The sequence below is a fragment of the Pseudophryne corroboree genome, chromosome 4 (genome assembly GCF_028390025.1).
Source record: "Pseudophryne corroboree isolate aPseCor3 chromosome 4, aPseCor3.hap2, whole genome shotgun sequence".
NCBI lineage: Eukaryota > Metazoa > Chordata > Amphibia > Anura > Myobatrachidae > Pseudophryne > Pseudophryne corroboree.
In genome coordinates, this window is record NC_086447.1 from 289,793,254 (window position 1) to 289,808,378 (window position 15,125).

Below are 15,125 nucleotides of genomic sequence, written 5' to 3' on the forward strand. Positions count from 1 at the left end.
GGCCGATACCACTTTCGGCAAAACTGCGGGCGAGTCAGCCCTATCCTCGTGAAATATCAAATACGGGCTCTTACAGGATAAGATCCCCAATTCTGACAAGCGTCTTGCAGAGGCTAATGCCAGCGACATGACAGTCTTCCAAGTAAGATATTTCAATTCCACCCATTGCAAGGGTTCAAACCAGTCCGACTGGAGAAAGGTCAAGACCACATTGAGATGAATGTGAGGTTGAATGTGAAGAACACCCTTCAGGAATGTCTGTATTTCTGGCATAACCGCAAGCTGTTTCTGGAAGAAGATGGGGAGAGCCGAAATCTGGACTTTGATAGAGCCCAAACGTAGGCCCATGTCCACACCTGCTTGCAGGAAGAGTAGGAAACAACCCAGTCGAAACTCAACTGGAGAATATTTTCTACTCTCACACCAAGAAACATATTTTTTCCATATATGGTGGTAATGTTTTGACATAACCACCTTCCTGGCCTGGACAATAGTAGAAATAACCTTGGAGGGGAGACCTTTTCTGGCTAGAATTTTCCTCTCAACCTCCAAGCCATCAAACGTTGCCGCTGTAAGTCTGGATAGACAAGCGGTCCTTGCTGAAGGAGGTGCTTGGGAAGTGGCAGAGGCCAGGGGTCCTCTAGAGACACCGTCAAGAGATCTGCATACCAGGCTCATCGGGACCAATCCGGGGCAATCAGAATTGCCTGAACTCTTTCCCTTTTGAGTCGTTTTAGAACTCTGGGAATGAGAGGGATCGGCTGAAACAGGTATACAAACTGGTAAGTCCACGGTGCTGTCAGAGTGTCGACTGCCGTGGCCTGTGCATCCCTCATCCTGGAACAGTAACAACGGAGCTTCTTGTTGAGACGAGAAGCCATCAGGTCTAACTGTGGACAGCCCCACCAGTGAATCAGTTGTTGAAACACCTGAGGGTGAAGGCCCCATTCTCCTGGATGAAGATTGTGCCTGCTGAGGAAGTCCGCTTCCCAATTGTCCACACTCAGAATGAAGATGGCCAAGATGGCCCTTGCGTTGGCCTCCGCCCAGTGGAGTATAATGGACACTTCTCGCATTGTGGCCCTGCTTTTTGTTCCTCCCTCTCGATCTATGTACGCCACTGCCGTGGCATTGTCCAACTGGACCTGAATGGCTTGATTTCGGAGAAGATGGAAGGCCTGCCGGAGAGCATTGTAAACTGCCCCGAGTTCCAATACATTTATCAGGAGTGCAGATTCTTGACTGGAACTGGGCCCCTTGGGTCACAACCCCCCATCCTCGGAGGCTGGCATACGTTGTCAGCAGTATCCATGACTGGATACCGAAACTCCGAACCTCCACAAGGTGAGGGACCTGCAGCCACCATAACAGGGAAATCCGTGTTTTGGGCGACAGAGTTATCATCTGGTGCATGTATGAGACCCTGACCATCTGTCCAGCAGATCCAGCTGGAACGGACGGCATGAAACCTGCCGTACTGGATAGCCTCGTATGAGGCCACCATCTTGCCCAGTAATCGAATGCAAAGATGAATCGACATCTTACGGGGCCTGAGCACCGAGCGGACCATAGCCTGTATAGTCAAGGCTTTGTCTAATGGAAGGAACCCTTTCTGAGACACTGTGTTCAGTATCATTCCAAGGAACTGAAGCCTTTGTGATGGTTCCAGGTGAGATTTCCGGAAATTTAGGATCAACCCATGATCCGCAAGCAGGCGAGTAGTCAGGTCGATGCTGTGAAGCAGATGTTCCCTGGACATCACCTTTATCAGGAGATCGTCCAAGTAGGGGACTATATTGACACCCATTCTGAGCAACTGCAGCATCATCTCCGCCATGACTTTCGTGAATACCCTCGGAGCTGTGGAGAGGCCGAAAGGTAATGCCTGAAACTGGAAGTGGTTGTCCGGGAGAGCGAACCGAAGGTAAGCCTGATGGGGATGCCATATGGGATAAGCTTCCTTGACATCCAGGGATACTAGGAATTCCCCCTCTTCCAAACCGTGAACCACCGCACGCAGTGATTCCATCTTGAATTTGAACACACGTAGGTATGGGTTCAGAGATTTGAGGTTCAAGATGGGCCGAACCGAACCGTCCGGTTTTGGAACAACAAACAGACTGGAGTAAAACCCCTGTTTGTGTAATTGAAGAGGTATTGGGACAACAACCTCTGTTTGTAGTAGATTTTGAATGGCATCTTGCAAGGTAACCCTTGCTACGGGTGAAGCTGGCAAGCTTGAGTTGAAAAATCTGAGAGGAGGTAGTGTTTGAAACTCCAATCGGTATCCTTGGGATGGGAGGTCCCTCATCCAAGGATCACGACAGGACAGTGTCCAGGCCTGGGCAAAGTGCTGAAGTCGAGCACCTACCTGGAAGTCGCCTTACTGCTGGGGCCAACCGTCATGTGGAGGACTTCGTGGATGAGGATCCGGAGGACTGATCCAGAGATCCAGCAGCCACTGGCTTACGGGACTTACAGCGAGATCCTCTAGCAGCATTGGAGAGACCTCTGGCTCTGCCTCTGAATCTTGCAGCACAATAGGACTGCAATGAGGGCCCAGGGTAGAGACGTCTAACAGGAGGTGCAGCAGACGGCAGATAGGTAGACTTTCCCGCCGTTGCTTGAGAGATCCACTTGTTCAGCTCCTCTCCAAATAGGGCATCCCCTGTAAAAGGAAGGTTTTCTACACCTTTTTTGGAATCATCATCCACTGACCATTGTCGCAGTCACAGAGCACTGCGGGCCAAGACCGCCATAGCTGTAGTATGGTCATTGATGAGACATAATTCCTTAACGGCTTCACTCATAAAGTTAGCCGCCTCCTGGATATGTTGCAGTAGGGTAATGATCTCCCCCTGAGGCAGGGAGTCAAACCCACTCACTATATTTTCAGACCATTTAACCATGGCCCTAGAAATCCAGCTGCATGCAATAGTGGGCTGTTGCGCTACGCCCACTGCAGTATAAATTGATTTGAGTGTAGTCTCAATTTTACGGTCAGCTGGGTCTTTGAGGTAGATAGCCCCGGGTAAAGGCAGTACAATTTTACGTGACAGCCTGGACACTGAAGTATCCACTGACGGGGGATTTTCCCAAACTTTCCTGTCCTCTGCAGGAAAGGGAAAGGAAATCAGTAACTGTTTAGGGGTAATGAATTTCTTGTCAGTGTTTAACCACGCCTTCTTAGACAGGGAGTTTAGCTTTAATTCCTCTTCAGGCTCTGCCTCCTTATCTTGTATGTTGACGACCTCCCTAATGGCATAAATTAGCGCCTCAACTCCAGGGGACAGAGAATTATCCTCGTCCACCTCCAGCTCTGCCTCATCCACCTCAAGCAAGTCAGGTTTAGAGTCAGACTGGCGTTCCTGTGGAAGCGTGCGTTTTTGAGAGACCACCAGAGGGGGATGAGGAGCCTGTCTGTGGTCAGCAGCCCCAACCAGGAAATCATCCATATACTGTTTTAGGGTCTGCCTTTCATGCTTAGCCGTAGCTAACTCAGTATTAATGTTAGTAATCATTGTTTTGAATTATTCTAACCATTCAGGTTCCTGCATAGCACTGCCTTGTGAAGACAGAGAACACTGGGTATACAGTAAAGATCCCTGTGACGAAGGTGTAAACTTAGTGTTACATGAGGGATACACAGTTTTTTTCCCCAGACACTCTTAGAGCAGAAATCACAGAGTTAATAAGCACCACAGTGTAATAACAACACAGTTAGTGTACATACACAGCAACCCCAAACAGCCCTGTATGGAGTGACACAGAGAGGATTGGGACCAGCACACAATGCCACAGCCCAAAGCAAAGCTCCGCTGGGTATATTTATTTGAATGTAATGTGCACAGCGGTGTTACCGCTGAATAAACGCTCCCCCCTTCCTATCATACCCCTGGTACCAGTACAGTGTGGTTCAGTGGCCTCTGGATGAGCAGCATCAGCGTGCAGCAGCAGCAGGAAATGGCGCCTTCCAGACTCTAGTCCCACTCTCTGGGAAACCCCGCCCCCTCAATGACGCGCGGTCCCTAAAAGATTATACTGGCTTCCACTGTGCAAAATGTGTAAAAAAACAGAGAAATGAATCCCCCTGTTCGTCATTAGCCAGTGTGGGTTCGCACCGCAGCTCGTGGCCCATGACCGCCACAACCTTATGCCGCCATTGTCCCCGGGGAGCCGCTAACCGGGTCCCCGGTGCAACACTCACCGCACCGCGCCTGTCTTCGGCATCTGTTAGGGGTGGCGGCATGCTGCCGACGTGGGCTCACACTTTGGGAGTGTGAGAAACAGCACCTCAGGAGATTAGTGTCCTGTCAGCGGGGATACGAACAAATTAACTCTATATTAAGTTTGTTCGGTCCCCCCCCCCTAAGTCCCACGATGCAGGCAGACTGGTTGCCAACCAGTGCTACCTGAAAAAAACAAACTAACATAAAGTCTGAAGAAAACTCTCTGGAGCTTCCAGAGAATGCACCCGGCTCCTTGGGCACATTTTCTAAACTGAGTCTGCTAGGAAGGGTATAGAGAGGAGGAGCCAGCACACACCAATTAATTCTTAAAGTGCCAGGCTCCAATGCACCTGATCTTTACCCCACGGTACTAAAATACATTCCCCAGTATCCACTAGGATGTTAGAGAAACAGTATTCCACGTACTTTTAGATTATATACTAAAATTTTGAATAGCACGTACAGATGTGTCCTCATACATCTTTGCTGCAGTGGCGTCAAACAAACCCTCTTGAAAAGGTCACATGAGAATCTTCTAGCGCCGGACTTCTTTTTTGGCAAAAATGCGTCCTAGCCGTGATGTAATGTGACTAGGATGGACGATGAGACTGGCCGATTAATTTGATATATGACACTTGCATATTAGTGTGTCACTGAGTCTCTGAATCTGTATACAAAATGCTACAATATATCAGACGTAGCTTTTTTCCATTACAAGTTCTATTGTGCTCCATACGGAGACTTGGGGCCTGATTCAGACCTGTTCACTGTTGTGCAAATTCGCAAGGTAGCCCATTACCAATCAACTGCACGTGTATACGGATCGTAATGCGCACGCGTGAGGCCAAACTGCGAAAAAATCCAGCGTCTTTTTTGATCGCTAGGCGTATGCAAGTTGATTGACAGGAAGCCGGCATTTGTGGATGGTAACAGGCAGTTTTCTGAGAGTGTCAGGAAAAACGCAGACGTGCCCAAGAGTTTTCAGGGAGGGTGTGTGACGCCAGCTCCAGCCTGATTCTATCGCACTGTAGGAGTAGGTCCTGGGCTACACACAGACTGCACACACTGGAAAAATCATTCGATGGTGAGTGAGTTGAGAATAGATTTGCAGCTGAGCTTGCAGAGATTTTCACAAGGCGTACGCAGACTTGCACGGGGCGGAATTTCACTCTGGGTGGCGACTATCTGATCGCAAACCTCTGCAAATTTGCAGATGAGCGATTGGGTCTGAATTACTCCCTCAGTCACACAAAATATACAAATGAATCAGTACAATGATCGTGATCACATTGCATTGCGACTTAGATGCATTTTCGGCAAAAAAAGACGCCTGAAGTTAGTAGAGTTGCACAGGACCTGGCGGCCCACTGACACCAGTCATCTACATGGTGTACTGAAGCTAGATGTATGAGGACGCATCTGTACTATGGCCCTCATTCCGAGTTGATCGCTGGCTGCTTTCGTTCGCAGAGCAGCGATTAGGTGAAAAAGCGCGACTTCTGCGCATGGGTATGGTGCGCAGTGCGCACGCGCGTCGTACTTTCACAAAAGCCAACGTAGTTTCACACAAGATCTAGCGATGCTTTTCAGTCGCACTGCTGGCCGCAGAGTGATTGACAGGAAGTGGGTGTTTCTGGGTGGTAACTGACCGTTTTCGGGGAGTGTGTGTAAAAACACAGACGTGTCGGATAAAAACGCAGGAGTGGCTGGGGAAACGTAGGCGTGGCTGGACGAACGCAGGGCGTGTTTGTGCCGTCAAACCAGGAACGAAACAGTCTGAAGTGATCGCTAGCTAGGAGTAAGTCTCGAGCTACTCAGAAACTGCACAGTCTTTTTTTGTAGCAATGCTGCGATCCTTTCGGTCGCACTTCTGTTAAGCTAAGATACACTCCCAGAGGGAGGCGGCCTAGCGTTTGCACTGCTGCTAAAATCAGCTAGCGAGCGATCAACTCGGAATGAGGGCCTATGTCATTTTTGTTAAACTTTCAAATCTGGGAGTTTTTTTTTTACTCACCTTATACATTCTACTCTACTACTGAAGACTTCCCGTCATGTGCTTTGAGCTGATATTGGGCCTAATTCAGACCTGATCGCAGCAGCAAACTTTTTCTCTAATGGGCAAAACCGCGTGCACTGCAGGTGGGGCAGATGTAACATGTTTAGAGAGACTTAGATTTGGGTGGGGTGTGTTCGAACTGAAATCTAAATTGCATTGTAAAAATAAGCAGTCAGTATTTACCCTGCACAGAAACAAAATAACCCACCCAAATCTAACTCTTTCTGCACGTTATATCTGCCCCACCTGCAGTGCACATGGTTTTTCCCATTAGAGAAAAATGTTGCTTTTGCGATCAGGTCTGAGTTAGGCCCATTGTCCCCTTCTCACGGACTGACCACGTTGCCACTTTGATCTTTCTGGACCTCTTGCACCCCATTCCTAAACAGTTTTCCTTGAGGTTGGATGAGTCCCTGTTGCTGAGCCCCCCTACATTATGTCACAGTGGGGCCAGCTAAACGCGATCTTGGCAAAGTAGGCTGCTAAAACTCCGCAGTGGATGAACCAAAGTTATTCTGAAAAATATGACAAATCTGAAAATTTCCTAGCTAGAAGTCAATGTCGCTCCAGTAATACTATAGATACAATTTGAGACCCCCTTAGCAATTTATCTTATGACCCCCTTAAAATTGCTACTGTGTTCCATACCTATTATAGCAGCTCCCTGTATAATCTCCCGGCTTCCTCCTTGCCTAGTCCAAGATACGGGACTATCTAGATAGCTGCTCTGTCTCTATTCAAACGTGATCAAAGCCCTTAATGCACCTTTTCGGAAGAAGAAAACCTGTCTGCTATTGAGTCCATGAAAGTCCCCAATCATATTCACTCTCAATATTGAACCATTAGCCGCCAAATTTCGCCAGATATCTCAGGTGTAAAGCTTGGTTCTGGCGAGGACAAGCTTGCCCTTTATGCAGACAATATAATTCTACCCATCTCTAAACCCCTAACATAATTACTAAACAGTTTTAGTGAACTGCAACTCTTTAACTATATGCTTAAATTGTGTCTAATCTGGGAGGCTGGCTGTCGGGATCCCGGCGGTCAGGATATTGATGCCGGGATTCCAGCGGTCAGGATACCGACGCCGGAATCTTGACACCCGGTGAAATACCGGCGGTCGGAATCCCGAATGCCGCCTGGATATCTCACTTGGCCACCACCCGAGAGGGGTCGCCACCGGGCCCGAAGCGTGGCGGGCGCAGCAAGCCCATGGTATTCCAGCTATTGTGATTCCGGCGTCAGTCTGCTGAGCAGTGGGATCCGGACAGCTGGAATATCATACTGATTCCTGCATATAATTAACATATTAATTATCAATGCTGAAATTAGAAATGAAATGCAAAGATTGCAAAGAATAAAACAGTATTGAGCATATCAGGTACTATAAAACACAAATACTCCTGAAACAGTTCTAAGATATGCATGAGATATGCAGAATTCAACAGAATACGGTGTCTTTGTGTATACTGAACAGTGAGGACATTCCCAAGAGCTAATTATAAAAACTTTGGACATCTCCAAAATATTGTTTGGCAATGCTATGCTCTGAATTAAACATCCCCAATTCCATTGCTCAGGTAAACGATGTTAGATAATATTTCTGTGCAAACTTATATCTGGTGCTGTTTATCTTTTGAAGTATTTCTGGACAAAAATAAACCAAAGAATCAAATACAAATGATGGTGCAAGAAAAGTTCGCTGCTAAGATCACATAAGGTGAGTTTAGTCATTGTAACATGTTTTAAGCTGCCAAAGGTTTAAACAACCCGAAGACATAATGTTAACATTACAGTAATGTATTTGTTTTGCTGGTAGAGAATTTTGCATATTTAAATTAGGCTGCTGGCGCTGTGGGAATGATAGGCTTCATTTTGTATGACCTTAGACGGGAACTCAACTCATCTAATGCATTCCAATTAGTTTGACAGACAATTTATATAACAGAAAAGAATGAAATGTAGTACACAGGAGAAACCTCAGCCCTCGAACATGAGGTATACGATCATTCAATATAACTGAAAATAAGAATGAATCTGCAACCTACAAGACCCCAACCATTCACTGCAACAAATTTTTGTTTTCAAAATAAGCTGGGAAAAAAAAGAAAGAAAGAGAAAAAGACAGACTGAGCACTTGATGTAAGGCCAGACATATAATGGCAACATTTGGGTTAACCATCTTGGGCTAAATGTAATAGCCTCCAAGTTGCCGGAGGTGCGGGACTTTCTGCGAGTCTGCAAAACCAACCCACTGATGGGCATACCTATTGCGGGTAGCAGGACTGAACAGGGGTGGGCCAATCAGAGAAATGGGCAGAACTACTGTAAGTGGGGTGCTGGGGGCGGAGCTAAGCTCCATGCTCCTGCACCACATAGGACAAAAAAAAAAACATTGTCTCCTTCTCTACCATTGGTGGCAAACTTAGGTTGTTTGCTACAAGAAAAAAAGCCACAGCTTTCCAGCACACTCTTGGCTACAAGATTGTCTGTGTGCCCAAGGATATGTGATGAATTACAGGAGATGTGTGCCCAAGTGTGCTGATTTCCTGGATATGTGAGCTCCATTACATGGTATGTACTGTATGCTGAATTACAGGTGATCTGTACCCAATGATGTGTGCATCCTTACAGGGGATATGTGACAAATTGCTTGAACCTGGAGGGAGACAAACAGAGGGGTCATTTAAAATTTTAGAAAATAATAGAGTGCAGCATATTTTAATGTTTTGCAATGCCTATTGTATAAGCTCTTTCAATAGTGGGTTCATGGGCTAAACAGCAGACTTATTGGCTATATATGCAGGCTCTTTCTGTAAGCTGTGCATGGTTTGCAAAACTGACATTCTGCATTCACAACACAGCCTTCTATTACATTCGCACCTTACCCTCATTATCGAGCTGCTATATAACTTGGAAATAAAGAAACATCCAGAGGCAGCTTAAGAGAGGAGGGGGCAGATTCCATACAGGACCCTTCCTCTCCTGTGGGTCTACTGCGCTTGCACAGGTCTCACGTCTCAGTGCCATCTTCCCAGTGTATCCTGCAGTGCCAATGTCGACAGGATACTCCATAAAGGTGAGTATAAAACATGAGTGTACACATAGGTGTGCGCAGATGCTAACACAGGGGTGCCACTATGGACTCCACCCCCCACACTTCCCCCCCGGGTATCGGACTACCACCTCCACCCCTTGCTCTGGCACATAAGACTGCTCACCTGAGCTGCCCAGGTGAGCAGTCTATGTCCTGGACGGGGAGGGGGGAGAGTAGACCATAACGCGGTGGGGGGAGGGGGGTCCAGAACGGCACAACTATGAACTATGAGTGTACAGTGTACAGTGTGGGACCTCCCTGTGCACCATACACAATACATCTATTATAGCTATGGCACTGGAAACAACAGTGCTAATGACACACCTTTCACACTGAGCAGTACATGCCATCCTCGGCACCGCGAGCATAGCTGTTGCTTTCACAGTTTGTTCCGTTTTTGAAAAGCAGGTCAGTATGGGCAAAGAGTAATGTACTTCTATTTACTTTTACATAACACTTTTCTTTCCACACTGCATATAAGCCACATACAGATTTTGCTGCATCTCCTAGTAATGATTCCTTATGCTTGGATAGGCAGAATGGAATAGTGAAGGAGCGAGCCACAGGTGTATCTATATAGTTGCAACTGAGGAAAACCTGGTCGCAGATGCATTACACCTGTCAGGAGGCGCATTTATTTATGATAATGATGACAATCAGCAACAATATTTAATCCCACACAGTTGATAGTATTAGATTCATTAGTGTGGTTACTGAATAATATGCAGCTGCTGTCTATTCGCATTATCTTATACTTCCATTTAGATTGCGAACAAAGGGCCTAATTCAGCATGGATCGCTATTCAGAGAAATCGCAAATCGAGTGATTATCGAATGACTGTGCATGCGTAGCGTTCGCATTGCGCATGTGCAAGGGGTAATAGCGACAGAAAATGCGTACAGAACGTAATCACAATGTAGCCGCTGTTTGACTGACAGGAAGCCGGCGTTTCTGGGCGGAAACCTGACATTTTCTGGGTGTGTCAGAAAAAACGCCGGTGTGCCCAGGCGTTTTTTTAGGAGGGTCTCTGACATCAGCACAGACCACTTCCAGCCCATCTCAGTCACAGATAAGTGGCAGCCTCAGACCTACTAACATTTGCTCAGAAGGCAAAGTTTCTTCGATGTTCCAGGAATTGCGTAGGCATCTGCGAGTGGATAGCGATCTGTGAGGCATTTGCGTTTTTTCTTCCTGCCGGGGCGCCGGCTTTCCACTCGCAGACAACTGCAATTTCTCTGAATAGCAATCCATTCTGAATTAGGCCCAAAAAGAAGATTTCTTTATGATTTCAAAAGTGGAAAACAAATTAAATTTGCATTTCATTATATTTTATTTGTGTTTGCCTTGAATTATATTTTAAATATGTGTTAATAAGACTTTTACATTTCTTAATTGCCTTTTGCATCTAAAATTGTGTACAAAGAAGGGTTACATTTTTCAATACTGTTAATCCAAATCTCTACTTTATATTTACACTATCCTATGCTTTCTCTACATTATTAGTGGATATAAGAAAGTAATTAATAAAGTAATTATGCTGCTACAAATTAAATAAGACCAACATCTGAATTTGCCGTGGTTCTCAAACTCAGTTCTCAGAACCCCAAACAGTTCACGTTTTCCAGGTCACCTAGCAGGAGCACTGGTGTAGTCTTTACTCACTGACACATTTTAAAAGATCCACAGGTGAAGCTAATTATTTCACTTGTGATTCTGTGAGGAACCTGCAAAATTTGAATTGTTTGGGGTCCTGAGGGCCGTGTTTGAGAACCTATGGCCTAGATTCATGTTTTTTTTACTTGCATGGAGATGTGGACAGAAGTGCAGCAGCGCTGGGACCAGGTGTCGGCTTTCAGCGCCAGTCAAGCGGTGGATGTAGTGGGTGTTTACATTTAGTGCTGCCCACAAGCCAATCAAGACTTGCAGGCTGGTGACCAATAAGAAGTGGCAGTGTACTTTTGTATTTGGCACCAGCCACAAGCTAATTACGGCTTGTGAAATGGCAGCGAGTCAGAAGTTGCCACAGCAAGCCGTAATTGGGTCAGACCACTCTATGCCAAAGTGGGCTGTTTTTATGGCAGTGGCCACTGATTGGCTGGGAGTGCCTTAAGTGCAAAGAACCACAAGGGTTATGTCATTCTTCAGGATAGCACAGTATGTACATACAGTACATATAGTGCTTGTATCAACTGGATCGGGAAATATTTTTTTGTATTTTTTTCCTTCAAGCACTATGGATTACTACTGGAGACGGGGAATGATTAGCACCATGGACAAAGCGGGTGCCTAATGTAAGTGTGAGTGCGGGTGTGCAATAAAGTACTACCCTATTCAGTGTGTCTGTCTTGTCTTTTTTTTATAATTCCTTTACAATGGGACTACAGGTGCCAGTGGTCCCTTATTACCCAGTCATGCTGGCACTTCTGGTTCTCCAAGTGCCGACATGTGGATCACGCTTGCTGGGGCCTGTAGTCCTACTGTAACTGACAATATTACTTCTACATTTGACTACTATCAAATCCATATCCACCGCCCAGGGATTCAAGGGAAAGTCCCGGACTCCAGGAACTGGGGCATACTTGGGAGGGGCACCTTGTGGAACTGGGTTCCTTCATTCACATGTGCTGGTCCTGCCCCAAGATATCATTACTATGGGACAAGATTGCAGATCTGATTAGTAAGGTAGTGAATGTCCACATTGTTAAACCACTCACCGCTTTGGACAATGCTGCCAAAAAAACTGTGAGGCTCAGATTCTAAATGCTGCCAGATGTTTAATGGCATGCAACTGGAAACGTCCTGAAGCCCATTCTCTTTGCTTAGTAAATGATAATATTTGGCATCTGGCAGATGTGGAAAAAATCACAGCATTTGTCATTACCACTTAACTGGCATGGTCAGATCACATACGACTGCCTCGCCCCATTGTGTCCCCCAGTTTTTGACAAGGAGATCTATTCTGCAGATGTGCATAAAATAATATTAATTTACTATATTAAATAAAAAAAATAATGTTATCAACATGAAGGGAAAAACCATCAGTTAAGTGGTTAACAGAGCTCCCAAATTTCTGCAGATTTGAGGTCTGTGATACCAATCACCCCTCTCACTCTCCTATAGCTTATGGAATGTCAGACCTCCTGTTATAACGGGATGTAGTCGGGATCCTGGCAGTCGAAATCCCGGCGGTCAAAATCCCGACCACCAGAATGCTGGCAGCGGCGCCACAGCTATTCCCTCTCCTGGGTGTCCACGACACCCATGGAGTGGGAACAGTACCTGTGGCGAGCGCAGCGAGCCACTGAGCCGCAGCATGCAAGCGCAGCGATTCCGCAAGGGGCTTTGTTGCGCTCGCACCCCCTGTCGGCATTCTGGCGGTCAGGACTCCGGTGTCAGGATTTTGACCACCGGGATCCCATACCCAACGCGTTATAACCACCTGTCTACCTCAGTGTGTTTCTTGTTGGTGTTCTCTGTACTTTATTTGCTCTCTTTAGATAATGTGCCATTTTTATTGTTGTGTGGTGTTCGCTATTACCATTGGCGCACCTTCCCAGCAGGGCCCCCTCCTTCTCTCCCCCTCCTTGCCTACAGATGTGTCCTTTTCAATTGTTGCCCACGATGCGTTTGCATCCCCTGAGGAGTCCCGCAGCAGAGGTTGACACTGCAGACATAAATCAATGCAAAAATGGCTGCCACGACTATCTCCACAGTGATTTGTGCATGTGCAATAGTCCCCATGCACATACTGCCCTGTTCCTATAGCTGTCCTACTTAGTAAATAGGTATACATAATTAAAAATATAAAATTGTCAATGTGGCTTTTTTTATTATTCTATTTGGCTATCATCAAATGAGGGCTTATAACCAGTGAATAAAATACAATTAGGTAGAGGGGGGGGGCAGCCATAACTGTTGTGCCTAAGGGCGCCCTCACCCCTAAATCCACCCCTGCATGAGTGGCTGATCATGTGAAACACATCTCTATAATAACAGATTTCAGAAAAATGTCAAATTAAGATGGAACATACTGTATCTGATGACACTTACCTTTGTTGACTTTTCGTTTCATTGGACTCAACCTCTGTCACCAAAAAAAGGCTAGATTCTTCAAGTTCTTCTTCTGTCCCCTATTTAAACACATATATACTACTAAATTAATGCCAAAACACTACAGCTATAGCAAATAAAACACATTCTGAGGACAACTATATGTTTTCACACTGGGGTAAAGATGAAGAGATAGAGTTTGTTGGGTTTAAAATGTAACCTAAATGCCACTGATATATTTGGCGTTTAAGATTTTAAGTAAAAGAAAAATAACAAAATGCCCAAATAGTAAAATCCCCTAGTGCACCTTTGGAAGGGATCTGACTCTTTGGGCCAGATGTAATGCCATCCGAGTTGGACGGAGATGCGGGTTGTCAGCCAAACTCTGAAGTTTTTTTTTAACAATAAAAGGAACAGATTTGGAACTTGCCTAACGCAACAGTATCTGCTTCATCATTCATAACTTATTTTATTTGACATGGAAATGTGCTTGAGTGATGTTAACAAGATCTGGAAGAATACTGGCATTATCCACTTTGACATTTTCTTTGACATATACACATTTCATGTCTGCACAGTGCTGATATTAACCAGTACTCTAGCACAAGGTTACTTCATGCAGCTCATTAATGGTAAAAGCAAAACATAACACTGAAGAGCTGTGAGGACGGTTGAGCTTTATCTTAGAACTTCCAAAAAGTATGAATGCCTACTCCTGAGCACCACATTTGTGTCCCTCAGTAAAAAAAAAAAAAGTGATCAGTGAAAATGTGGCATGTGCCAGTCAGTGCTATATTGTATGTCAAAAACATCAAATAATTTTGAGACACTGTAAACACATCTTACATTATCTGCATAGTGAGGCTATGATGATACCCCTGTATATATTTTTCATGCAATACACCAGGAGCCAATGTCAGTATGACAGGTTTACAATCGTTTTTAGCACGTTTTATTTTCACATTCTATAAAATACTCTTCATATTTCATATTCATATACTACTACATCAAACAGAATGCTAGAATCCTGAGAAAGACAGATTATTAAACAATGCATTTTACAGATAGCTGCCACAGCCCTGATTTGTATTGTTCAGGCAAACATGCCAAGTACAGCAAATAAAATAGTAAAATATAACACTAAAGGAGACATGACACCATGCAGGAAGGCATACCTTTGTCATCAGCAGAAAATGTAACCCTTCATTGTTGGGGACTGTTGGCATTGACACCTTTATTTGACATTAGCTATTTGAAATGTAGCATTGTCATATATGCCCACTTCACACTTACATCAACATCCCAGGTTTGTGCATGTGAATGCGCATCACCACAGGATTTATTATGTGTGTATGGAAACAGCCTGAGATGAAGTTCCGGTGCCCTGACCAAGCTCTTTACCAGGGATGGACTGAGACCCAGGAATTATATAAAACCAGAGAGCCCAGCATTCACCATAGTCAGCTGAGACAGTCACCAACACAACTCCTGTTTCACCTTTAAAAGCCATGAGTTAGTTGGCAGGCGCGCTTTAAAGCAGGGAGCATATTTTCAGTTTGACACGTGAAGGAGACGTGCCCCATTCACTGGAATGGGAGAGCGTACCTGTGCACTCCGGCAGGGCTAGGTGGAAGGATCGCCTAGTCACGCCGGGCGTACACGTTAGATAGATAGATAGACAGATAGATAGAT

The 15,125-nt window shown here is 45.5% G+C and overlaps 1 protein-coding gene across 4 annotated transcripts in view; it reads right to left on the reverse strand.

Moving 5' to 3' along the window:
* ZBBX (zinc finger B-box domain containing) overlaps nucleotides 1-15,125 on the reverse strand; it is a 437,896-nt gene that overhangs the window by 133,850 nt on the left and 288,921 nt on the right. For all 4 annotated transcript variants that reach the window (XM_063916186.1, XM_063916188.1, XM_063916187.1 and 1 more), the window contains one exon: nucleotides 13,434-13,513. In XM_063916186.1, the coding sequence (XP_063772256.1) occupies nucleotides 13,434-13,513 (80 nt within the window). The remainder of the gene's footprint in view (nucleotides 1-13,433; nucleotides 13,514-15,125) is intronic.